Here is a 27,658-nt window from a genome sequence, read left to right on the forward strand (position 1 = left end):
ACTATGGGAGGTCAGGAATCCCACCCAGGATATAGGGGGATAGAAGACACCGTAAGTGCCTCCGTGCCTACTATGGGAGGTCAGGAATCTCACCCAGGATATAGGGGGATAGAAGACACCGTAAGTGCCTCCGTGCCTACTATGGGAGGTCAGGAATCTCACCCAGTCAACTTGGTAAAAACAATATGTCAGACTAGAGTAAAATTGAGCCCTGCCCAGTAAAATAATTATTCAGTCGGTGTTTGACTTGAAATGACATTCCAAGGATTGCAATGAAAATGACATCAAGCTTTTAAAAAGTTATGAATGATAACTTTGTAGTAACTCGGTTTTTAAAAATATATTTCATTGTTTTCACACTGGTTTATTTTTGGTGGGTTTTAAAAAAAAAATAATTAAATTTTTTGCGAATTTATAACAGAATCTAATGAATGCTTCCTTCTCTTTCTCTAGCAAAGTCTTTCCCATTGTTTGCACGCCGTCTGTTTCTTTTTGCCAATTTTGCCATGTCCTCTCCAAACACATCTCCTGTTCGTAAAGCTGATATCAAGTCATCAAATTCACCTGTTTGAAAAACAAAACACAAAAATATTTCCAAAATAATTGTTGACAACAAAAAAATAAATAATCCTTTGAATAATTATATTATTTCAAAGAGATAAAAAATACTGTGATTGGTCATATAATTTATTTCAATGGTCAATAGTTTGTGTCTTTTTCAGATAATTCACCCAATTTGTTAATTCTATTAAGTTGACAGCCAGTTGAAAAATTTTGTTTGAGAGGAGAACGACCTTAAGATTAATTGAAAATAAGTCATGTGAACCTTGAAAATAAGAAGATTATTGATGAATATGGCAAAGACCGAGAGAGCATCATGGGGGATGATGCACTACAGAAATGCCATTTATTTTAGAGAGAAACCTTCCTTCAAAGGGGAATTGGTTCAAATAGAAAACATGTGAATTCCCAGAGCACACCATCAAAGTACTTAGTTTGAAATCACCTAAAAGTCTCATCCAGAACAAGCACAGGTCCCAGTATGAGGAATACACTCAAATGTTTACACATCATATATAAATATACAAACAAAACAATACAGTGCTTAACAGAGAGATGATTTACAAGACAAAAAACATCATCTCCCAAAACTCTAACTATACATTTGACTGTTTCCCTCCCAGCCAGTGTATTCGTCCAGGGCCAGGACAAAACCAAGTAATCTCATCCCAAGATAAAGACAGACAGCATGTTGGAAAACAGATAGGGGGATAGAAGACGCAGTCAGTGCATCCTTGCCCACTATGGGAGGTCAGGAACCGCACCCAGCCCTAGCCATTGATACCACAAACGAGAGAATGTTCAGCTTCATGGTCGCTTACTTTTCTAAACTTCAAACCTCGCTTTGAAATATAATAATTTGGTTATTGATCTTTTTATCTTACCAAGAGGAAATGGCTACGTTCGTTGTTTTTTATTTTGATTTTAGTTAGTCTTTTTTTTTCTTCTTTATTTTTTTTTTGTTTGTTCTTCACTTACCTTTATTTCCATTCTCAACGACATTTGGTTTTGTTGTCTGGTCTGTTGCACTGCTGGCTCGTCTCAATAGAATCCTCTTCTCTCTTTCCTTTTTAAGCTGGTTGAAAGAACAGGAAAATTAAGTTGTAAATATATATAGAACAAAATATACAATTTGCATAATCAAATAGGACATTTTTATATTTAGTTTTACCATCATAATTTGCTTAAAAATTGTGAGGCTGGCTGAGAAACCGGGAAGATGCAGCAAGCTTCAAATTGAGATATGATGTTTCCCACCGCAACAAATTGTATTCAGAAAAAAAATTCATAACTTGGGTTCTAATAGACAGAAATAAAATTTAAAGTGGTAAATGATCAGAAAGATGTGATCTACACCACTGCATACATAACTCAATTTATGAAATTTGCGCATCTTTCCAGGTTTCCTCAGCCAGCCACACATTTCTTCAATTATGACAAGATTAGCTCAATCTATGTAATGGAAATAATTAAGCAAAAAAGTAAATATTTGAAGCATGAATAACAAAGATAAAGGTCAACATTAGTTTGATAGTTTGAAATCCTAACCTCTTGTTCATCAACTCAACAGTGACCTGTAGTTTTCAAAACTATTTGTTTAACACACACACACACACACACACACACACAAATTAAATTTTACAAATACCAGTGACACCATTTGAATTCAATCTCTCCCCCCCCCTCTCTGCTTCTCTCTCTCTCTCTCTCTCTCTCTCTCTCTCTCTCTCTCTCTCTCTCTCTCTCTCTCTCTCTCTCTCTCTCTCTCTCTCTCTCTCTCTGTCTCTCTCCCTCCCTCCCTCACACACAAACACACATGCGCGAGTAGAATACCTGATCTTCCAATGTTTTCCTTTTTTCCTCCTCCTCTTTTAATTTTTTGAATTTGACGTTTTCGTTCCTGGCATCCATCATGGCCACCATGAAGGAATCGATGGCTCCAAAAAACTCCTCAGGTTGCATCTGGGAAGGATCTTCACTAAATGACTTCACAACTTTCTCGTACTGAAAATTAAAAAAAAAACACACAAAAAAAGCAAATCAAAGAGAGAAAGTAAAAAAGGAGTCCCTCTAAACAAAAAGACCCTTGCGGCCGAAGTTTATCCTGGTTTTTGTAGCGTTTAAATTAAATGGAAAGTAAAAATCATTGCTCGAAACGTTTTGAAAGAATTTTCTCTAATATGAATAATAATAATGATGATGATGATGATGATGATGATGATGATGATGATGATGATGATGATGATGATGAATAATAATAATAATAATAGTAGTAGTAGTAGTAGTAGTAGTAGTAGTAGTAGTAGTAGTAGTAATAGTAGTAGTAGAAGTAGTAGTAGTCGTAGTAGTAGTAGTAATAATAATAATAATAATAATAATAATAATAATAATCAGAAGAAGAAGAAGAAGTAGAAGAAGAAGAAGAAGAAGAAGAAGAAGAAGAAAAATACTGTCAATATCACATGTTTGATTCAATGGGTATTCTCCTACCTTTTGTTTCATCTCAGTACACGACTCATCCACAGAGGAAAAGTTATAGGCAGCCACAGTACAGAAATCTTTCATGACAGTCACAAATTTGTCTTGGCTCAGGGAGCTCATTTTGTTTTCAAAATACTCCACCTCCTGTAATGAAATACGAGTGTAGAATGTCAATTAATTAGACATGTCTTACTGACTGAATATTTTACATAGATGTGCTCTTGATTTTACATGCAACTGAAAAGAAATCCAATGAAACATATTTTTAAAAAAACAACAGATGCTAAATACTCGAAATACAATTTAAAATAGAAGCTGATAATGTGAAATACTTGACACCATGCAATAATTTTTTATTTTATTTTTTTTTTGTGCATAAAATGTAATCTGTTTTTAAGCGCTGTATTGACAAACTTAAATCAAGTTGTGGGTTTTTAAAACATATTTATTGCTAAAATCTGGTATTAAAAACCATTCTACGCAAGCTATGCAGATGTTTGTTTTTGTTTTTAAGGGTTTTACAGCGCTTGCGACACATTTAGTTCATATCAGCACCAGTAAAAAGAAGAAAATGGAATAGTCAAAATATTCTATATTTACAAAGCACCCAAGAAAAAGCAAGACAAAGGGGAATTGGTTCAAATAGGGAACAGACATTGATTCCAAGGAGATCACCTTAAAGTCTCATCCAGACACCAGCAATGATCTCACTAAGAGGAGTACACTCAAATGTTTACAGTAAACATAACAGAGAGATGATTTATAAAGAAAAAAAAATCATCTCCCGAAACTATAACTCTATATATTTGAATGCTTGCCTCCCAGTCAAGGACACCAGCCATGGCTAGGACAAAACTAAGCAATCCCATTCCAAGACAGAGATAGAAAGCAACTCGGAAAACAGATATAGGGGATAGAAGACACAGCGTGACCTCCTGCCCACTATGGGAGCAAGCTGTGCAGAGATAAAACGAAAACAAAAGTTACCTTTTCAATATTTTGAAGTCCCTTTTTGAGGTTGGTAATCTCTTTACTCAAATCTGTAAAACTACAAAGAAAAACAAACAAAAATTGAAATAGATAGAAGTGTGTTACAAATAATGTATAAGAATAACAAAAGTCATAGATCATTCCAAATAATTTAACAATGATGGCTTATTCTGATTCTTACATTGAGAAACCTGATTTAAATTTAAATCAAGTGATCTATATTTTTTATATTTTATTCTGTTCTTCTCTCTCTGTCAAACTTAAAGCTATCGTGTATAAAATTGAGTCTGATGTGTAATCTATAAACTGTAAATACTTGTAAAGCCCATTCTTTTAAGTCAGGATTCAAACCATTTATCTTTTGTTACGGAGAAAAAGACAACGACACAAATGAATTGTCAAAGTTGCAAATGTGAAGACGTTTAATCACACGTTTTCTCAAAGGGAAGGTAATTTCTACTTACTTCACTTTGGCAGCATCATGAACGTGAGGTAGATCTTGGTCTAATTTGACGATATCACTGAACTGAAAATGATTTTGAATAAAATGAAATGAGTCAAATATGCATCATCTTAAGTGTAATTTTTTTTATAAAAGGGGAAACACCTACAAATAGAAATCAATACAGTAAACATATTAAGCACAGACCTTGTGGAATCCATTGGGGATCCGATAGCTCAGTTGGTAGAGCACTTGCTTCCCAAGAAAAGAAAATGAGATTGATCCCAGCGCAGTCAAGACTTTCTTCTGCCCCCCCCCCCTTCCCCCTGTCCACCCAGCAGTGATTGGGTAGCTGGGTCTGTTAGAAAATTCCTTTGCGATAGACCAGTGTTGTATCAAAAGGGTAGCAAGCAATTGCTATTGTCTTTTTAATGCTACGGAAACCAGGACAAACTCCACCTCTGTTAACCTAAAGGCTCTGAACACTGAAGGATTACCTGTGGACTCCTTTGTTGTGATGCAAAAGCTACAATGCCAATGCAAACTGTTCTTTATTACAACAATTTTTTAAAATCTGATAATTGCGTTCAGATATCAGATTTGTAAAAAACGAGCTTAAAGTGTTTTATACATTCTTTACATTGTTTATCCAGAGAATCACATATTATTTTCAAGCCATGTTATTATCATTATTATTATTATTATTATTATTATTATTATTATTATTATTATATTATTATTATTATTATTATTATTATTATTATTATTATTATTATTATTATTATTATTATTATATTATTATATATTATTATCATTATTATTATTATTATTATTATTATTATTATTATTATTATTATTGTTTGATAGAGCGGCAGTATCGACACATGATGCTCAAAGACACTTTACAATCGTTCATTCATTTGACTACATAAGCACCACAACAGTCACTCAAGTACAGTTCAAAGTTCACAGAAAATCATGATAAGCAGAATGAAAAATATTGGTTTTAAGATGCTGTTTGAAAAATGAAGAACTTTCACCTTTCACATGTGAATGTTTTTATTAAGACAAAAAAAAACAAACAAAACAAACAAAAACAACCCAAACCTACATGTATATAATAATCTATATACATGTATTTTTCTTTCACCTAATAATATAATATGGAGTATGATGAGGATGGTGATGGTGTAATAGGGGAATGGTGAAAGTGAACGATGGTAACGGAAATATTAGGAAGGTTGTTGTTGTGATGATGATGATGATGATGATGATGATGATGGTGATGATGATGATGATTATTATTATTATTATTATTATTATTATTATTATTATTATTATTATTATTATTATTATTATTATTATTATTATCATTATTATTATTATTACTATTATTACTATTATTATTATTACTATTATTTATTATTATTATTATTATTATTATTATATTATTATTATTATATTATTATTATTATTATTATTATTATTATTATTATTATTATTATTATTATTATTATTATTATTATTATTATTATTGTTACCTACCTTTTTGTCACTAACATCCACAAAGTAATGCAGGAGCGTCATATTCTTGTTTGTGCTTGACCTCGTGTCAATCATTTTGTTGAGACTTGACATTTTGAAGCCCAAGGCTGAGCCCCTTTGACCTTTATTCATGTAGTTTCCCAAGGCTAACACAAGTTCAAGGACTTTCTTCAGTCTTCGACTCCGGTAAATTTCTTTGCTAGCTTCAAAAACGGCTGAAAAGGAGATGCATCCATTTGTAATTAATTAATTGTTAAATCACTATTCATTTCCCCTACCCTTTTTCTATCTCTCCATTTCCCCACTCTCTCAACTCCTTTTGTATATAAACACATTTCGAATAGACCCCCCCCCCCCCCCTTTTCCCCACGATACACACTCAGTTACAACAACCAACAATAGCTTTTTCTTCTACAGAGAGGACCTACCAAATTTCTCTGTCGTCAATCGGGAATTTAGTAATGTATTTATGTCTTTATTATTTTTTTTGTTGCGGCTGAAGAAGGGTTTTGAGCCCGAAGCGTTCCATGTTTGGTATTTTGTTCTTTCTTTTTTGAAGCTGTTCTATTCATTTTTGTTTATGACTTTTAGGTATATCACAGATAGTTTCGAATCTAAATTAATGAAATTTGAAATCCGAATTTACCTTCAATTTTCTGTTTACAATCTAACCGACGTTCTTGGAACTTCTTCTTGAAATAGAGAGCATTTAGCCTTTGCTCATAATGAGTGATTCTGTAATAATAACAATAACAGAAATAAATATAAAAACAGCAATGATGACAATAATGATAATAATAATGAAGATGATAATAATAATAATAATAATAATAATAATAATAATAATAATAATAATAATAATAATAATAATAATAATAATAATGATGATGATGATAATAATAATATAATATAATGAATATATATAGCGCCTAGTTCCAATTTAGAATTGCTCACTGGCGCTTTACATCAACACATCATGTATGATATACAAATATAGAACTGGCATGTTAAAAACCACATAAATTCGATGATAACATAATATATAACAAAATACATACTAAGAGTCTAAATTATATGCCCTACAGAAAAGCTCAGTTTTTAACTGTTTTCTAAAGATAAGTGGATTTTCACTATGATGATACTCATTGAGAAAAAATTTGGGGCTCAGATGTATTTAAAAGAACCATGACATAATGATGATAATTGAAGGAAAACAAAAGAGAACTTACTTGCTCATTTCAAATAAAAACCTATCTGCCCTTGCCATGTTATCGATCTCATGAGCGTACTCGGACAAAAGTTGGACTTCCTCTGCCGTTGGGACAAACTTTAGAAGCTGAAATCAAATTGGATCAGGGGGAAAAAATATCAAAGAATAGTCAGTCATTAAAATGATTGACATGGTATATATTGTTATATAACATGCAATGAATATATGAACAATGGAAATATTGCTGTGTGAAGATCGAAGAAATAAACAACAATAGAAAATGAAAAGGAAGATTTAATACATTTAATGAGAGAAATGAGACTGGCGTTGTTAAGGTGACCTTTACTATGGCATTCTCACATCTCTTATTCCTCCTTAGTGTTTTGTTCATAAAGGGGAAACCCGAAACATCCACATTATCTGTCTTCGTTTAATAAATTGAAGCTTCCATTTCATTTCGTGGTGAAAATATGGACCTTAAAGTATACAAATCAGATCAACCCTGTTGATATTTTTGCTAGTAGTTCAACTGTGAGAAAAGTTTAGAAAATGACTGATAAAATATCAAAGTTTGGAATCATTTAGCACAGTTGAAGCCTATACATACATATCTGCATTTCTTCTGATAACCGAATGTAAATATGGGCTTGCTTTAATATTGTTGTAATTGACAGTGTTTTTCGTTGGTTTCAGAGTATTTCCACTACAAAAATGTGCCCATAACAATTTGGGTTAACAGACCTGCAAGTGAGTACATGTCGGTTGAAGCAAATCAAACAATAGGTAAGGTTTGTTTGTATATTCTGTTCAAAAGCTTTCATTTTCAAAAAAATTATCTCTGTGAAAAGAAACAAAACAAAAAAATACAAACAAAAAAATAATTCCAAAAATACCTGCATTATTTCAACTCGCCTTAGAAAAAAATTGTGACAAGATTCTTATTGCCCGTACTTGTTTTCTTTTTCCATGTCAGATAAAAGTGAACAAATCTTTTTTGCACTCCAGAACTTGTAAAGAACAAAATGAAGCTTCTGGTAAGATATGTTATTATTACTATAGACTTTGACGTGCTTAAAAACAAAAAACAAAGGAAAAGTCAGAATAACCAAAGAAAAAAAAAAGCAAAAGTAAAACAATAATACCAAGGGACATTACCTGTTCCACCATATCCTTTTGTAGATCTTCTCCCTCATCTACATTCAAGACAGCTTTAGCAATTTCTCCATTTGTCAGTTTGAGCTTAGAGAGTAGAATGTTACAATTCTGACTTCTGCGTCCATCCACGACAGTCAAAACTTGTGTCTTTGGTTTGTTGGAATTTTTGTGATCGTCTTCATTCTCGTCCGTTGTATTTTTCTGATAGGCTGAAAAACTTTTCTGAAAATCTTCCAGGTCGAGGTAAGTGTATATCTAGAATACAAAAAAGTGGTAAAAACTAATTATGAATCTTGAAGATAACTTTTGTGAGGAATACAAATAAAAATAGCAATTTCATATCTCCCTCCCTCTCCCAATCTGCTTCTCTCTCTCTCTCTCTCTCTCTCTCTCTCTCTCTCTCTCTCTCTCTCTCTCTCTCTCTCTCTCTCTCTCTCTCTCTCTCTCTCTCTCAATCTCTGTCTCTATCTTTCTCGAGTCTTATGGCCCATGCATGGAGCTGAGGTCCCAATAGCTCAGTTGGTAGAGCGCTATCCACTCAAACAAAGGATTGGTATATATTGATCCAGTGTGCAGTTGAGATTTTTCCTACCACTGTATTTCCCAAGCTTGGTCCCCTAGATTTGGTGGAATATATTTTGCAATATATTAGCATCCTATTCAAAAGCAGGCAATTGATAGGATCGTCATTCCTGTTGCCGTCATTCCTGTCCATTTCATTTTCTCTTTTCTTATCGCATATCTATTTCATCAAATCATAATGACACATTTTGTTTGATTTAAAATAAAGTAAACAAGAAATCAGACAAAGTTTCTTTTCAGAATCGAAACTCGCTTTCACCTTAGAATGGTTCATGTCATTCCATATTGTCCCGGTGATTTGTTTCTGAAAAGAAAACAAAATGTCAGTTTGATTGATACTATTTATAGAACATGGAAGTATAAAATAATCACGACTAATATTGTATATATCTTATATCTCAGCGATTTATTTTATTGGAAAGATATTTTTAACAAATTTTTAAAATTTAAACCAAAAAAACCCCCAAAAAACAAAAAGAAAACAAACAAAAACAAAACAAACAAAAACAAAGCAAAACAAAAGGTAAACAAAAAGATTATAAAGTATGGATTATTCAAGAACTGATGACACCAACCTCTGTTAGCTTTGTCCAGTTAAAAGATTTCATTGGCACGTTTGGTTTTGGGTTGCCCTTTAGCTTTGAGGAAAGGCCAGAGGAACCTGAACAAACGTGACACAAATGTAAATAAATTTGAATAAATTCAAAGATTTAAGACAAGTGAACTAATTCTTAAACAGATCTTTAAAATCAAGACATGCTCTTGTAAATAAATCAAACTTATCTGACTGGTTCTTTGGGTTTGTTGTTATATAAACTTGTATCAAAATGAAGTCGGTGCAAAAGTGTTGAAACATGTCGTCATTGATTTCACAAATGATCGTAAGTGACGTTTGGTCACTTTAATGATATACAGAATATAATAATATGTTATATATTATTTATGTATTTTCTAAAACAGCTAGAAATAACTTGTTTTGGGATGAATCATAATTCTAACTTTTATGATAGCATATAACATTCTTCAATACTAAGCACAGTGACGATACTTTTTTTTTTAATGATATGATAAAGTATGTGAAATCGACGACAATGTGTAATATTGAATTGAGATGGTTTGTCATTATAGATAAAGGCAGAAAAAAAAACAAAACAATTTCAATCTTACCAAAGCTGGAAGGTAAAGGAGGAGCACCAGGAGCAGGGGGAGGAGGAGGGGGAGGAACACCCATTGGAGGAGGCGGAGGGGGAGGGGGAGGGCCAGGGGGAGGTAAGTCTCCATTGTGTACAGAAGCATCAATACTGGATATGATTGAAGACGCTGTGAGTTTGAGGTCATCTAGAGTTCCATTTTGTACAAGATTTTGAAGTTTTTGTTTTTCACCTCTTTCCGTGTCAAGCTGGGGAAAACAATCAAATTATATAATATCTAGAAATTGGGAAATAGAATTGTGTCTGATTTATATTTAATGGTTACATTTCATTCATGATTACATTGTTTTTAAAACAGTGTTTTAATCAAACTTTATTTTTCTGTCCAAGGAACATTTAAAAGACATCTGCTGCTGCACAGTCTTTTGTCTCGCCACACCCCGCCCCAGCCCCCTTTCCAGAAAAAAAAATCAATCAAACCCAAACAGAATTTTTTTTTTTAAAGGTTTAACAATTCATTAATGACACGATTTTCTATTATCTTTTATTTTAGGAATAAAATGATTGCTCCAAATACCTGTACATTAATACTGATAAATTCATCAAGAACAAAAGAACATACAGTGAGATCCGCATATAGTCAATACTCTTAAAGTCAACTTATGCTTTAAGTCAACACCTCTTATTGGTCCACAATTTTCTCTTCTTTATCCAAGTGTTTTCCATTAATAAAGGATACTGTCAATCTTCTCCACAATCAATCTACAATAATACTGATAAATGTATCAAGAACAAGAATGTAAATCATGAATGCAGAAGCCTCTCACCTGCAGTCTAATTTCCTCCACACGACTGAGCAGCGATTGTAATTGCTGTCTTGTCTCGGCATGAGCAGCCACTTCTTTGTCCAGTTTACTTTTCATCATGTTCATGGTCGTCATCAGTTCATCCTGTATTGTTGGTTATTACAGAAAATGGCAATCAATTTACTATAAATGGTTATTACCGACAATAGCAATCAGTTTACTATAAATGGTTATTATAGACAATAGTTACCAGTAACTAAAATATTGTGTCACGTTACTGTAGAACGAGCTTAAGTTTCAATGGGAAATTAGCTTAAGGCAACCACAAGTTGTTGTTCTTCAAACCTGTTGTTAGGCTTGTGTGGACAACGCCTCTCAGTCGTCCTATGAATACTACTCACCATGGTTATATAAACCCACGACAGGCCGCAAATCGTCACTAAAAACCAGTGACATAGTGTACCAAAGGAATATGTATTGATCTCCATTCTGAATCTAAAAATGTCTTTTAATTGAAAACATTTTTTTAAAAATTGGCCAATAAATTAATACTTGATATAGATAAATGATCCACAAACTTGTAGAAATAAATAATAATAGTCCAATGGAAGCTTCAACTTAATTCATAAAGACATGATGTGGACGTTTCAGGTTTCCCCATCGGCAACAAAACACTATGAATGAAACACTAAAGACGAATTCATCCTTGATGGATTATTTATATTCCTTAAAGAATGATAAGGCGACTACATCTCTGAATTTTGAGTACTTTCATAATTTTAAAATTAAAAATTCCAAACCAATGTTTGAAATGCCAACTCACCTTCTCCTCCAAGCGTATTTCACATTCTCGTTCCTTTTTGGCCACCTTTGCTAAGAGGTCATCCTGTGCTTTCTCAGCTTCCCTTAACTTGTTCTGGTAACTCTTGATATCTGTCTCACTCGCCAGTCTTTAGAGGTAAATATTGAATAACTCTTTTAATTTCTATAAATAGTTTTCCAAATATTAAAAGTGTCCCACCTCATCAATCTGGTATGAGTTCAGAGTGAATACATGCTAAAAATTGACTTAACTTTCAGTGTGAAGAATAAAAGAAACAAATTTTTTTAAAAACAAAAAAACAAAACAACATGAGCTTTTATATAGCGCTATTATTCAAAGCGCTTTACAAGGGGCCCTTATTCAACAGCACATATAACATGCAGGATGAGACATCATGCCTGTTAGGCAGTTTAACAGTTGTTTTTTTTTTTTTTTGTTTTTTTTTCTAACAGAGAAAATGCTGTTAATGGCCAGGTACTCATTTTACACTGAATATAGTGAGAGAATGTGAGTAAAGGGTCTTTTTCCAAGGAGTAAACTATGCCCCGCTCAGAGCAGGATTTGAACCCTGGACCTTCCAGTCCGAAGGCAAGTGTCATACCACATAAAAAAAAAAGGGGTGTGGTAGGCTATAAAGTACTTGAACCCTGTTAATCTGATCATTATAAGAGGACATACGGTGACACTTTTATCAATGTTGACACCAAATATCAAAATTGATACCTCAAACATCAAAGTTTTAATTTATACAAATTATAGCGTTAAAAAAAAAGCATTTTTTTTGGGTTTTGTCAGAATAGCTCTCTCTCTCTCTCTCTCTCTCTCTCTCTCTCTCTCTCTCTCTCTCTCTCTCTCTCTCTCTCTCTCTCTCTCTCTCTCTCTCTTCTCTCTCTAAATAAGTTAAAATAATAATATCTAACACTCGCCACTCACTGCCTGATAAGTTGTTTGACATTTATCTCTGGCAATGGAATTCCATCTGGATCTTCCCCTTTTTTCAACTGTAAAACTAATTGTTGTACAATTTTGTCTAATAATGGCCAGACTTGTAGGACGTCATTCTTTCCATCTGAAGACAGACAGGGGATAGAATATCAATCAGTTTTTTTTTTTTGTTTTTTTTTTTGTTTTTGTTTTTTTTTTTTTCAAACAAAATCATTAAATTTAATTAAGCAATTACCTAGTAAAAAATAATCCGGAGAAATATGATCTTTAAAGATAATACTTACTTTAATAAAACATGTTTAATGACAAAATTTACTACAAATAAAAACATCTTGATCCATAAGTTTTATTTTACTTATTCATTTCACTGACAATGTTTCTCTGTCATTATTTCTATTTTAAAAAATAAAATAAATATGAACATTTATACAACGTATTTCCAAGGATTTACCATGATCATTGCACTTTACAATATAGTCGTCTGTTTGATGTCCTTTTTTTGTACTAACAATCTTTTAATACTACTTAAAAAAAAAAAAAAATTCCCTTTATTCATCCCATAGGGAAGATTTGTCTCTAGGGTGTATGCCAAGGGAAAACTGGATTAATCCAGGCATCAGCCGCAGTGCAGCACTGCGAATCATCATCACCATCATCATCATCATCATCATCATCATCATCATAACAATGATAACAGCTACAATACTACACACTTCTGTAACTCTTTCCAGAAAAAAACACATCAAAGCGTTTAAAAATAATTAATGTAGAAATATCACCGTCTCGGTGACACACGCGTACATGGTATCAACAGCATATGGTAGAGAATCGAAAGGAGGCTTGGGTAAGCTGTCGACAAATGAAGTTTCTTTCTGATGATGTCAAACATGGACGTTGCACTCTTGGAATCCACATGAGTCTGTAAATGTAAACAATAATACATTACAAAACCATATCCGCTTGTGTGTATTAGGAGAAATGTAACAATGTGAAATTGAATGTAAGCTTCAATTAAATATACGAAAACAAATAAAACGGACGTTTCAGGGTTCCCCTTTATCAGCAAAACAGGATGAATGAAATAATGTAGTAGTGGCGTTGTTAAGATGAATAAACAAAAACATTGATGGGCAGGAAATGCCACTAAAACTATTACAATATCCATCATTGCCAATAGCCAGGTAATCATTCACAACTGAGTCAAGTGTGGTAATGTGTGTTAAGTGCCTATCCAAGGACACAACGTCAGGACCGGGATTTTCAACAATCACTGTCACCTATCCATCTACTGACCAAGCTTAATGTTGCTTGACATTTGTGGCCAGACGAGACACTGTAAAGCTGATCTACCAAGCCACACAATTTGACCTTATAAGGATGGCGGTGGTATCCGTTCTCACATTGAAGGGAGGTGATAGAATACCATATTTTCAGTTAAAATCGAAAAATATTGAAAACACTTGTTGACTGTCAAGAAAAAATATATGAAAGTATCTAAAAATTTCAAAAACAAAATACTCACTCCATCAAATCTCTTGGCAATCTCCTTTTCATCTTCATTACGAACCATTTCGAAAAAGTCTAAATGTCTGTGAAAATAAATGAGAAAGCTGTATAAACATTCAGAATTCAATGAAATGAAGATTATTAAAAGATGTTTTAATAAATATTCATTATCAACGAAAACACTTTCATAAAAAGGTACGGAATTAGGGTGATATGAGAGAAGAAGAATGTTTGTTTGTTGGTCGGTGTGTGTGTGTGTGTGTGTGAGAGAGAGAGAGAGAGAGAGAGAGAGAAAGAGAGAGAGAGAGAGAGAGAAAGAGAGAGAGAGAGAGAGAGAGAGAGAGAGAGAGAGAGAGAGAGAGAGAGAGAGAGAGAGAGAGAGGTGGGAGGGAATTTGGGAGTATGAGAGATTTGATTGTTTTTAAAAATATTTTTTTAAATGTGTGTTTAGTTTTGTAAAGCTTTTTGTTGGTTTACTTCCATGTCATTGTATTTCTTTCTTCTTATTTATTTGCTTAATTATTTTCATAAATGCATTAGTCTATGGCAATACCCAATGAAAATTTCCAGAAATGGATAAATAACGTTCATGTTATCTTATCTTATAATATATTGGTTACTCTTGAACTTTTGATTAATAATTTACAAGATACTAATTTTCATTCTTTTGATGTCAGACAAACACACACACACACACACACACACACACACACACACACACACACACACACATTCAATCAATAGGTATAAGGCCATGAACGGGTGAGACATGACAAGCTCTTATTTACATTTCTGATAATCAAACGCAATTGTAGGCTTGATTTAACACGATTATAATGGACATCATCACCATCATCGTCATAGACAATATTTTGTGTTTGTTTAATCGTATTTCCATTACAACAATGAGCCCATAAAAATTTGGATTATCAGACCTGCAATTAAGTACCCGTTGGTCAGACATAGTGTCACTATGAGGACATTCACGACTTCATGCCTCACATACGACAATTGTTAATTATTCAAAAGTAATTTTTAAAAAAATCGTTTTAAAACTCACCCCAATCCCAGTTATAAATCCCATTGACGATCAACGTAAAAGATCCAAATAGCGTTATACGTAAGACAAACAAATTTAATAAATAGCTGCAATTTTACTATTAAAAAGAATTACCTGTCTAGGGTGGTGTTCCCATGGGACCTGAGTTTCTTCATAATTGGTATAATACCCAGCATTAGGAATTCGTATCGTAAATGGAGACGAAATTCCAAATGATCCTGGAACAAAAATCAAATCAAATCAATGAGGGGAAGAATATGTAATAGAGAGAGAGGAATGATTTCAACAATGAGATTGATGATGATGATGATGATGATGATGATGATGATGATGATGATGATGATGATGTTGATGATGGTGTTGATGATGACGACGACGATGATATTGATGATTGTGATGATGATGATATTTATGACAACACAAAGTGATTAATGCATAGACACTCACATTTCCAGCACCATACTTGAGCACAGCGTTGACAAAGGACATGATGGCAGTCTTCAGAGCGACTTCCTCTTTGTACTTTCCGGTACTTCTGTCCAAGTCACAGATTAATATCTGACCAATTGGAAAATTGTAAAATGTTCTTAAAGATGATAAATACTCTCTTTCTCATTCTCTCTCTCTCTCTCTCTCTCTCTCTCTCTCTCTCTCTCTCATATAATATTATATATATATATATATATATAAATTATACATATATATATATATATATATATATATATATATATATATATATATATTATCTCAAATTTTTGAATTCTTACAAAGATTTAATTGGTAGAACTTTTGTTAATTTTAGTAATGATCCTTCAATATCAAAACATTGGATAATACCGACGTGTACTTATTTGCAGGTCTGATAACCCATTCCTTATGGGCTCATTGTTGTAATGGAAATCTTTTAAAAAATTATGTAAAACATTGTCCATTATAACAACGTTAAACTAGGCCCATAAGTGAGTTCGGATGTCAGACTTGCATATATGTACACATAGATATTGGCCCAAACATTATTGTGTCTCCCCTCTTTTCATATTCAAACAACAGGAAAGCCATTGCTTTCTGCAGGTCAAACTGACCCAGCTACCCAATTACTGCTGGGCGGAGAGGAGAGTCAACAAAAAACAAATAAATCTGGACTTCACCTGGGATGATCTTAAGTCACTTTGCATGTGAAGCAAGTGCTACACCAACTGAGCTATCAGGACCCCCCCCCCCCTCCCGTTAAACATGGCGCACTGTTCAAAATGCACAAATGAAAACGTTTATATTCAAGAAAATGATCTAAACAAGTACATATGAAAGGTGCCAAACAAAGTAATCAGAAAGTCAGAGGTTCGATTCCAAGTCGAAGTCGACTGATTTTTTGGGATGGTTTTTTTTCTTGTATTTTTCTTTCTTGTTTTGTCTGGCACCTTTCATACACACTTGTTCAGTTCTTTATCTTACATCGGTGCCTGCTCCTTAATTTCTTAATTTGATTTATTCAGGAAAAGCGACATTAACTCATTCAATCCTGGGGAATTTTGCTACTTTTCAAAATTGGAAAAATGTATTAAAAATGAGCATGTACATAGATAGTTTTATTCAACTATCATTAACATGCAAAATCTAAAAACATTAGCTTTGATATTACGTCTATAATGTGTCTCAGAAAAATGTAATAAATAATCATAGTAAAAGAAACCAGGGTAAACTACAGATATACACTCGGGTACGGAAATCTCGAAATCATGGAAATCTCAAATTCGGTACAATTCCCAGTTTTAATCCCTCTATTTCGTTAGTATTGGCAACACGAAAACCTCGAACACTTTCAGGGGCCAACACGGAAATCTCGAACAATTGTCTCACTATCGACTCTTGACAGTGTTCACAATAGCAGAGAGTTATCATTATAATATGACTTTTATCAAGACCACCCACATTTAACTCCCTCATATTCTTCCTCATAATATCCTTTGTAAAATACTCAATACGGAAAACTCAAAAGCACGAAAATCTCGAACAAATAGGCCTGGTCCCGACTTGTTCAAGATTTCCGTGCTCGAACGTAATCTGTTTTAGGATTGAATGAGTTAACAACTTACTTGGAATCGACTTCTTTCCCCTGCAAACTTCTGGAAATGTAACATTGCAGTAAGGACTTTCCTATGACCTCCCGGAACGAGGCAGATAGCACCGAGGATTTCCAGCACGGCTATTTTCGTCTTGATGTTTTCTGTGGCAAGACTCTGTGATATTGTATTGATGCAGTCTGGGTGGGCTAGCACGTGGGCTCTTCCTTTCTGAAATAAAAATTGTCAAAGGGATATGAATTAATGTTATTGTTTTTAAAAAATAAGTATTGTCATTATTATCATCAATTTTCTCATCATTATCATTACATCATCATCATCATCATCATCATCATCATCATCATCATCATCATCATCATCATCATCATCAATACCAACACCACCATCATTATCATCATCATCATCATCATCATCATCATCATCATCATCATCATCATCATCATCATCATCATCGTCACCTTAGTCACTACAATAGTCATAAAACATAACGGATTTTGAAGCTATACAAATTCATCATAAACTTGAACGCCATGAATAATACGACTCTTAATTAAGATCTAACACTCCCAGTTGCGATTCAATAAATCCCAATGATGTAGATTTTAACTCACGGAGTTGTTGAGCAGGGCTTTGATGCATCCTATGACTCCAGTGTGAAATGGGCCCTCTGATGTATTGTAATCCATTTTCCTCAGGAGTTCTAACAGGCAGAGCAATCCATTCTGTTCAACGAAGCCCACCACAAAACTAGAGAAGATACAAAGAAATCATCTGAAATATCAACCCATATTCATACTAATATTATTGTTAAAAACTTCTCTATGGGAGACAACTAAGCTTTGACTCTTTTTGTTTGAGTTTGACGTGTATTATTAGTTGAGTAATGTGCCTTTGGTTTGTGATTTGATAAGAAGATTTGGGTCCCGGGCAGAGAGCCCTCTTAACATTAGTGTGCTATGGACAAATAAATAACTGCACTTCGGGCACAGGGAAACGAAGACCGTTGACTGTTTTTTTTTGTTGTTGTTTTTTTTCTTTGTTTTTTTTTTTTTTTTTTGGGGGGGGGGGGGGGGTTGTTTTTTCTTTCTTTGCTTGTTTTGAGATCGTAGCTGCTGTGAATGGACGTTTGAATTTGAATAAAACTTTGGAAAGAAGCATTTGAATTCCAATTCGTCGGTTATTACACATAATAATATCGATCCTGGGTGCAGTCGTGATTTATTTTCTGACAACCCTGTCCACCCTCAACAGAAAGTACATTGCGATAGATTATTGTCAAAGGGTATCAATCAATTGCTATTGACCGTTTCACGCTATAGAAACTGAGATATACTTTGGATCAATGGGCCTAATGGCTCGAAAGGAATACTACTTTTTCCCTCGTAAGGAAGGTAGGAACACGAGGGGAAGGATTTTGGATTTACCTCAATGTTTGAGTCCTCAGGGCTGTTTTCAAATTTTCCACAAACTTGATGGCTGAGCTGATATCGTCTTCCACGGAGTTTGAGTCCTGTAGATAGATAACCAAGTATATAAACAAATTGCTTTGATAAGAAATGTGAATATGAGGCTATGTGGACTTGTGGTATAACTCTCGCTATCGGATCGGAAGGTCCAGGGTTTGAGCCTCGTTCGACGCATAGTTGAGTTCTTGGAAAAGGCTCTTTACTCACATTTTCTCTAACATAATCATGTGTAAAAGAAGTACCTGACCATTAACAGCGTTGTCGCTGTCGGAAAAGATTGTAATATTATTGCCTAACAGACGTCTTGTCTCGTCCTACATGATAAGTGTTGCTGTTGGTTTGGGATCCCTTGTAAAGCGCTTTGAGCACGTTTAGTGGATATTGCCCTATATAAATGCTTTATTTTAAAAAATCGAGGATCACGATATTAGATAGTATGGCTATGTGGTCTTGTGGTATGACACTCGTCTTCAGACAGGAAGGTCCAGGGTTCGAGTCCTGCTCTGAGCAGTGCAAGTTGAGTTCTCTTTATTTTTGTTTTTAAGGATTTTACGGCGCTTGCAACACATTTAGGTCATATCAGCGCCAGTAAAAAGGAAGATAATTGAATTGTAAAAACATTTTAGATGTACACTTAAAAGGACTTGATGAAAAAGAAAGACAAAGGGGAATAGTTCGAATAGGGAACAGATGTAGATTCCAAGAGCACACTATCAGTGTACTTCGTTTGAGATCACCTAAAATTCTCAGCCAGACACAACCACAAGATCCCACTAAAAGGAATACACTCGAATGTTTACAAATCATATGTAAAAAAAATAAAAATAATAATAGCAGTACGTAACAGAGAGATGATTTACAAAACTATAACTATACATTCGACTGTTTCCCTCTCAGCCAAGGACTCCGGCCAGGGTCAGGACAAAACCAAGTAGTCTCATTCCAAGACAAAGACAGAAGTCAATTGGAAGACAGATACAGTGGGATAGAAGACACAGTAGTAAGTACCTCCCAGCCCGCAATGGAAGGTCGGTAACCCCACCCAGTGAGTTCTCTCATTCATGAACGGGACTCGAGCTCTTGACCTTTAGGTCTGAAGGTGAGTGTCATACCACAAGACCACATAGCCGCCCAACTAACACTTACATGATGATGGAAATGATCGTGATGGCGTTGTGTTAATTAATGCTTAACGCACTGAAATTGAACCAGTATCTGAAGCTGTAAAGAGGAGAAGGTGGAAATGGACTGGACATGTCCACAGAATGGATCCGAGTGCCATTCTCAGGATAGCCCTCAGGTGGAACCCCCCCCCCCCCCCCCCCCAAGGGAACGAGAAGAAGGGGCCGCCCGCTGGAGACCTGGAGGAGGAGCATCGAAAGAGAAATGAAAGCTGTGGTTGGTCTTGGGAACAGATGACAAAAAATAGCCTCCAACCGAAAAAGATGACGTTCCATCGTACCAGCCTTATGTCTTGATCAAGCACCAAGAGGATAAGTAAGTAAGTAGACGTAAATTATGCATAATTTATCTTGTATAAACGTTTAAAAAATATCAAAGGTTAAAGAGTAGCTAATAGAAATCTTACTCACCAGTTTGAGGGACGCCATTTTCTCCACATAATGATCGGGACCACTTGGCTTGGACGTTCCCAAATCCTAGTTGATTGAAAGAAAGCAAAAAATGAAAAAAAATAATTGAGATCGATCACTGGTGAAGTCGAGATTTTCTTTTATGAGCCTTCTATCCGTACTACAGTGGATTGGGTAGCTGGGTCTATTAGATCTGGTGGAAAGAATTTTGCGATAGACCAGCTTTTTGAGGCGATATATCACATTCTCACCACATCTATTCGATTGTTGAAGGGGGGGGGGGGGGGGGGGGGGGGGGGAGAGGAGGAGGAGGAGGATGGTACCAATGGCGCATTTGGTCATACAAAGGGACCGTGATCGATCCCGGGTGCAATCGAGAATTTATTTCTGACCCGCCCCCCCCCCCCACCCCCTGTCCACACAGCAGTGATTGGGTAGCTGGGTCTCTCAGATCTGGTGAAAGTACATTGCGATAGACCAGCATCCTATTCAAAGGGTAGCAAAACAATTGCTATAGTCCGTTTCATGCTATAGAAACCGGGATAAACTCCGGCTCATTGAGTCTTGTGACTCTGACTACGACTACACTGTGGAACAGAATGTTGTTAACGTCACCAATTTCGAAGATTTCAAGAGCAGTTTTAAAAATCAAACAAAAAACAAACAAACAAAAACAAATAATCCCCCAACAAAATAGAACAAAACTCGAGTATTTATGTAGCGTTATATACTCTAGTTTTGTTCTGTTTTGTTTTGTTTGTCTGTTCTTTGTTGTTGTTTGTTTGTTTTCCGTTTCGTTTTGATTCGGGCTAAGCGGTTTAGGACTTTTTGATAATTCAGGGCTGATCACAATCTTCCGATTTATGGAGAAAAAGTTATTTGGCCAAAATGAACAAAATTAAACCAAAAAAAAAAAGTGTTTTGCTAGTGACCGGCAGTATAATCTTTGTTTCCATCTTTGTCACTAAATCTATGTGGACACCACAATGCGTGGCCTAAGGGGAAAAGCCCAAATAATTACAATGCATCTGTTTACTTTCTCCGGACACCTGTTGAATTTGTTTACATTCACAGCAGGGAGAAGGGGGAATAATCCCATGAAACACGTGCTTCATTTATATAGGACCGTTAGGTAGCCTATAGATAACACCAAACGTTTTGAAAGGCTCAATACAAAACACGCAAATGCGCGCGCGCGCACACACACACACACATACACAAGCACCTCGCGCGCGCGCACACGCACACACATACACAAACACGCACAATAAACGCAAAGACATTAAACACAAGAGAAAGAAAAAGAGAGAGAGAGAGAGAGAGAGAGAGAGAGAGAGAGAGAGAGAGAGAGGGGAGAGAGAGTGAGTGAGTGAGTGAGTGAGAGAGAGAGAGAGAGAGAGAGAGAGAGGGGGGGGTGGGAGGGAAATTGAGAGAGAGAGAGAGAGACAGAGAGAGAGAGAGGGGGGGGGAGAGAATGGTGGGGGGTGGGGGTGGGGGTGGGAGGCGAAGAGCGAATTCTGCTTTTGCACGAACTTTTTTAAAAACATCAAATACCGACATATGAGCCGTTTTCTGAAGAAAAAAAAAACCCAACAAATATATCAAAATTTCCAGGAAGTCCCAGGTTTAAGAGTTTATATCTGAAATGAGTCATTTTAATCGATCGATATTTGAAGGAAGAGTTTTTAGAGAAAAAAAATACACAGGTGTTGTTTTTAAAAATATTTTTTTAAACCTATTAGGGCAGTTCAGGCATTAAGTAGTTTAAATGGCAAGAAACAATCACAAAAACCTGGTATACTAAACTGTAATTATGATTTCTGACTGGATTATTTGAGAGCAAGTGTAAAAATGCCCCGAGAGAACCATCCGTCAACATTACTCACTTCCACTCCCACACTTTGTGAGTGGGATGTGTTATATTGATCTCTGAGTCTGCGATGGAATCGTGTTGCTTTGTCTGGTAACACACGAAGATCGATAACACAAGACAGCGATGTGTGTGTGTGTGTATGTATGGACTCTGTGTATGCGTGTGTGTTTAAAAATGTGTTTTTAATTTGGTGAATGGGTTCACGTGTAAATGGGATAGCAATGATGGGATGGGGAAACGAAAAACAGAGAAATAAAAGACGAATGGCGTTTACAAGTCCTAATTTTCTTTACATATATAGTTAGAATGAAATTGACGTCACTCAGCTCTTTGTTATTATTTTCAGACAGCCATTTTAATGATTTAATTTGCTCTCACTAAATTCTATCAATCAGACAATAAACGTTAAAGGTTACACATAGTTTTGTGTATCGGTACGTTACATCTGGCTGGCGGATGTTGCGAGTATTTTAACTTAATGCAAAACTTCAATAAATTCGTTTCTAGCAATAATCTTACAATATGAAAATGTACATTCAATTTCATGTCAAAGTACGTAGATAATACTTTCTCAAAACAAACAAACATTTTTTTTAAGAAAGAAAGAGAGAAAGAACTAAAAAAAATAATTTTTAAAATAACCAAATTTAAGCACCTATTACTCATGACACACACACATACACACACACACACACACACACACATATATATATATATATATATATATATATATATATATATATATAAATATACACAGATGGAGAGAGAGAGAGAGAGAGAGAGAGAGAGAGAGAGAGAGAGAGAGAGAGAGAAAGAGAGAGAGAGAGAGAGAACGAATCGTTTACAACTGAATTTTTTAAATATGTCATAGATTTAAAGTTTTATATCATTTGAATTTCACCATCCTTTTCTCGCCCTCCTCTCCCCGCGGCCGCCCACACCCATTATTTTCTCTACTTTTATATGTTTCTTTTTATCCCCATCACAGTACAATGTTAAAATGTGTTGAAGGTTTAATTGTTTCCTCATGATTGTCTACCGTCTCTTGATGAAGGCCGGAGATCATAACTTTTCTGAGAGCCCCCCCCCCCTCCCCCCCCCATTCCCCCTCTCCCTATATTTCCCCCTCATTTCTTTCTACTTTGCCAGGAAATACGGTGACTAGGCTAATTATTTCTAGGTCAGTGGCTAAAATGCGTCGTTAATTTCTTTCTCTTTGGGTTTGGTATAATTCTCGCAGACAAATTCAACCTACTTTTGTTCATGGTTTTCATGCATTTACCTGTATTCTCGTACTATGGAAGAAAAAAATAAAATAAATAAATAAACAGCACGTATTTAAAATTTTGGCCAGAAAACTCTTCCTTCAAAAATCGATTGATTAAAATGGCACTCATCTTGCCAATTACTCTTAAACCTGGGACTTCAAGGAACACTTCGCGAATCCCATGTTTGGGAGTTTTTGACAAGATAAGGGTCATTCGAATCGATCGACTTTTGAAGGACGAGTATTCTGGCCAAAATTTTATATACGTGTTTTGTATTTTTCAGAGTACGGCACTGTATCTGTCCCCCCCCCCCTCTCCTCCCCCCATTCCCGCCGCCATTTTCCTGAGATTGTCACATCTTTACAAATATTCATCCTGTATTGATGCTACGTATTTAGCGAAAATACTCACAACACAATCAAGCCCGATATTTGGTACCAACCAACACATACAACTATGTGTAACCTTGAACGTTCAAAGAAGAAATGAAACTAAATCATATTAATCATAAACCTTTTCAAGGTTACATATAGTTTTGTGTGTTGGTACATTCTATCTGTTGCGGATTTTGTGAGTATTTTACCTAACCCCATAGCATCAATTAGTCAATGGTAAATAAGTGTCTGACTATGGAAAACGCTGTGTCAATAATGTTGGTCTACAAAATTGAAATTTTATTATCAATAACCACCTTTTAACCACTCTTAGCGATGTCGTACAAAAGAACAGACGCATTTAAGACGTTTAGAAATTAGCGTAACGTGAAACCAAAGCCTAAATGAACCAATAAAATGGAGAGAAAAAGAAAGTGTTTTGTGTTTTACACGAAGAAGATCAAAGGCCGAAACGTTGTTTGCTTCTCATTGTTTCCCTTTAATATGGGTCATGTTCACTCACGTTTGTTTTTGTTTTTTTGTTTGTTTTTAAGGCTTTTTACGGCGCTTGCAAGACATTTAGATCTAGGTCATTTCAGCGCCAGTAAAAAAGGAAGAAAATGGGATAGTCAAAAAAGTTATAGATTTATAATTTTGAAAGCACACAAGAAAACGTAAGACAAAGGGGGAATTGGTTCAAATAGGGAACAGATGTAGATTCCATGAGCACACCGTCTGCGAATTTAGTTTGAGATCACCTCATTGGTTCCCATTGAGAGGAACACATTCAAATGTGTATAATCCAATATATATTTTAACCCAACACAATGTAACAGTACAAAACAAAGAGATGATTTATAAGGGGAAAAATATCGGCTCCCGAAACTATAACTGTAGCCTTCCAGTCAAAGACTCCGGCCAAGGGCTTGGATAAAACTAAATAATCTCATTCCAAAACAAAGACAGAGAACAACTTGGAAAACAGATATAGGGGATGGAAGACACAGCGTGACCTCCAGCTCACCACGAGAGGTCAAAGACCCCACTCACTTTATATTTCTCTCCATATCGTGAAACACAGACAATGATGCAACAATTTGTATTTATGACGTAGGGTTTTGGGGTTTATTGGTATCGCCACAAAACACTGCTTTATGTTCAAATGCTGCAGTGAACAGCACAAACTGGAATCCTTGGAAAAGGCTCTTTACCCATAGTTCAATTTCCTCACCCTATTCAAGCGTAAGATGAGTAACTGGCCGATAACAGAGTCATCCCTGTCAATTAGAAATTATACTAAAAAACTTTAAAAACTAGAGCATTTCCTATAGGACAATATCCCCCAAACCTTCTCAGAATGCTTTATAGGGTGTCCCTAACCAAAATCAACAATAAACATGTAGGACGAGACATGATACTTTACAGTTTTTATTCTGACAGAGACAACGCTGTTAGCGGTCAGGTACTCATTTAACACCTGAATACGGTGAGAGAATGTGAGTAAAGAGCCCTTTCCAATGTCTCAACTATGCGCCGCTCAGAGCAGGACTCAAACCCAGGACCCTCTGATACGAAGGCGAGTGTCATACCACAAGACCACATCGCCACACAAACATATTACAGGCTACACGTCAATATGTCCGACATTTTCAATGTCCTTGTTGGACTCCATGAGTAAATGAAGTGAAAATCACACTATTATCATGCTGGCATTTCAAAAATAAGAAATACACTTTAAAATAATTAGCGTAGAGAATAGAACCATTCCAGATTAAACAAAATTTCAAAACATCTAGAGAAATATCTACCGTCTAGGTCTAAAACACAATATATCTAAGTAAATTGTTAATGAACGGATATTAAACAAAATATCGAATTAAAAAAAAAAAGGTTCATGCTCAGTAGAAAGCATTCTTATTTTTAAAATAGCAATGGCTAAATTGTGTTCACGTTATAAAATCGCATAACGGATCACATTAAAATAATTGGAATATTGATTTCTTTACGGACAGAATTCCCCGGCAATTTCTCTACGACAGACCATATTCATAGTCAGATGGTAACAAGCAATCACTGTCATCCTCCTTAAATCTGGGATGAATTCTTCAACGTGCCATAAAATTTAACGGATGATGACAGAAACACTTCTAAAATATATTCTATTTATTTATCCCCAAGGGAACATCTGTTTTTATGGTCTATTCGAAAGGAAACCTGGAATAACCCGGTCATCAGCGGCAATGCAGGGTCCCAAAGTGAGCTAGAGCGGGGCGACTTGCTTTAGGCCACCCAACACGGAGGGGAGTCGAACTCGAAATCTTCTGGGAACAAAGTAAACATCCATATCTTTGTGCCACGTTGTGCATCGACATTTGGTGCTCATCGGAACGATAATAATAATAGTAATGAAATCGATCTGGCCGGCATTCCATTTCCTCTCCATCGATTGGTCCGTGACCTTGTCCTGTTGATGACATCTCTCCAAAAAACCCTTTTGACTTTCCCAAGTGTTTCATTTCCTATCTCACCCCCCCCCCCCCAACCCTCCCCGAACCCCCCTTACACCGGATGCCATCAAGGACACGATGGTCCCCTTGCGTTGATTGACCATCACTGGCACTGACCTTGGACTCTCTCTCTCTCTCTCTCTCTCTCTCTATCTCTTTCTCTCTCTCCTTTTCTCTATCTCACTCTCCCCCTCCTTCCCTCCTCTCCTCTCCCTCCTTATTTCCTTCTCTCTCTCTCTCTCTCTCTCTCTCTCTCTCTCTCTCTCTCTCTCTCTCTCTCTTTCGTCTCTCAAATTTAGAAACAAATAATATCCGCACTAAAGATAATAATCAAGTGATAAATTATAGAAATATGACAAACGATGAAGGCATCTGGCTGTTTCCCTCTCAGCAAAAGATTCCTGACAGAGCGACATGAAAACAGAATGATTTTATTCCAGGACAAGGACTCAACGCTTGATGGAGATGCCAATAAATGATAATAGGAATAGAGGCGACGTATATTAATTTATAGGTCTGATAACCCAGTGTTATGGGTTCATTGTTCTAATGGAAATACTCTCAAACCAACGTGTACTAATTTACAGGTCTGATAACCCAACGTGTTATGGTCTCACAGTTGTACTGGTGGAAATACTTTCAAACCAACACAAACTATTACAAACTATTAAAAGACCCATTATTGCGTTCGGTTATCAGACCTGATAATAAGTGCACTCAGGGTAGAGGCGATAGAAAGGCTGAAGGGCCGAAGTCGAATCCGCTGGCCAAGAAAGACCCCCCTTTACATCCACTACTATAATATTCACTCACCCTCTCACACAAATATAATAATATGCGCGCACATAGGCTTGAGCGCACAAAACAATCAATCTACTAAAATCCAAATTTGATACGGCTCCCTCCTCACTCCACCCCCCCCCCCCCCCCCCACACTATTCTTAACTCCGGTCTATTGGAATTCTTAGGGGCTAGAAGACACCCGCACCCAAAATGGATTTCTATCGGACAGTGTTATATGACGTGAGACAGCTCCACTCAGGAGATGATCCGTCAAAATTTGGGGGAGGAAAATCGATTCAGAAGGAAAGAGTATGTGTGAGGAGATGTTTGAGGGTGTGTGTGTTTGAGTGTGGGGGGGGGGGGGGTGAGATGTAATTTTAAACATGAGAATGGGACCAAATTCCAAAAACCCTTTTTAATTAGAACGACTTGTATAAAGTCACGTCTTCCCAAGTTG

At 35.6% G+C, this 27,658-nt stretch overlaps 1 protein-coding gene across 2 annotated transcripts in view; it reads right to left on the reverse strand.

Annotated features, from left to right (window-relative positions):
• Positions 1-329: 329 nt before the first annotated feature.
• The window catches only part of LOC144963298 (disheveled-associated activator of morphogenesis 1-like), a 72,565-nt gene continuing 45,236 nt past the window's right edge, over positions 330-27,658 (reverse strand). For both annotated transcript variants that reach the window (XM_078897200.1, XM_078897201.1), the window contains exons 4-27: positions 20,397-20,462; positions 18,763-18,848; positions 17,950-18,085; positions 17,351-17,548; positions 15,705-15,815; positions 15,372-15,475; positions 14,214-14,280; positions 13,493-13,610; positions 12,680-12,815; positions 11,747-11,873; positions 10,945-11,067; positions 10,134-10,365; positions 9,542-9,627; positions 9,226-9,270; positions 8,385-8,639; positions 7,249-7,355; positions 6,666-6,754; positions 6,020-6,234; positions 4,497-4,558; positions 4,030-4,090; positions 3,052-3,186; positions 2,395-2,565; positions 1,540-1,636; positions 330-564 (exon numbers count right to left, since the gene is read on the reverse strand). In XM_078897200.1, the coding sequence (XP_078753326.1) occupies positions 425-564; positions 1,540-1,636; positions 2,395-2,565; positions 3,052-3,186; positions 4,030-4,090; positions 4,497-4,558; positions 6,020-6,234; positions 6,666-6,754; positions 7,249-7,355; positions 8,385-8,639; positions 9,226-9,270; positions 9,542-9,627; positions 10,134-10,365; positions 10,945-11,067; positions 11,747-11,873; positions 12,680-12,815; positions 13,493-13,610; positions 14,214-14,280; positions 15,372-15,475; positions 15,705-15,815; positions 17,351-17,548; positions 17,950-18,085; positions 18,763-18,848; positions 20,397-20,462 (2,967 nt within the window). In that variant the 3' untranslated portion in view covers positions 330-424. The remainder of the gene's footprint in view (positions 565-1,539; positions 1,637-2,394; positions 2,566-3,051; positions 3,187-4,029; positions 4,091-4,496; positions 4,559-6,019; positions 6,235-6,665; positions 6,755-7,248; positions 7,356-8,384; positions 8,640-9,225; positions 9,271-9,541; positions 9,628-10,133; positions 10,366-10,944; positions 11,068-11,746; positions 11,874-12,679; positions 12,816-13,492; positions 13,611-14,213; positions 14,281-15,371; positions 15,476-15,704; positions 15,816-17,350; positions 17,549-17,949; positions 18,086-18,762; positions 18,849-20,396; positions 20,463-27,658) is intronic.

Source organism: Berghia stephanieae, chromosome 1, assembly GCF_034508935.2.
Source record: "Berghia stephanieae isolate SIO BIC M18660-M18661 chromosome 1, UCSD_Bste_1.3, whole genome shotgun sequence".
In the NCBI taxonomy this organism is placed as follows: Eukaryota; Metazoa; Mollusca; class Gastropoda; order Nudibranchia; family Aeolidiidae; genus Berghia; species Berghia stephanieae.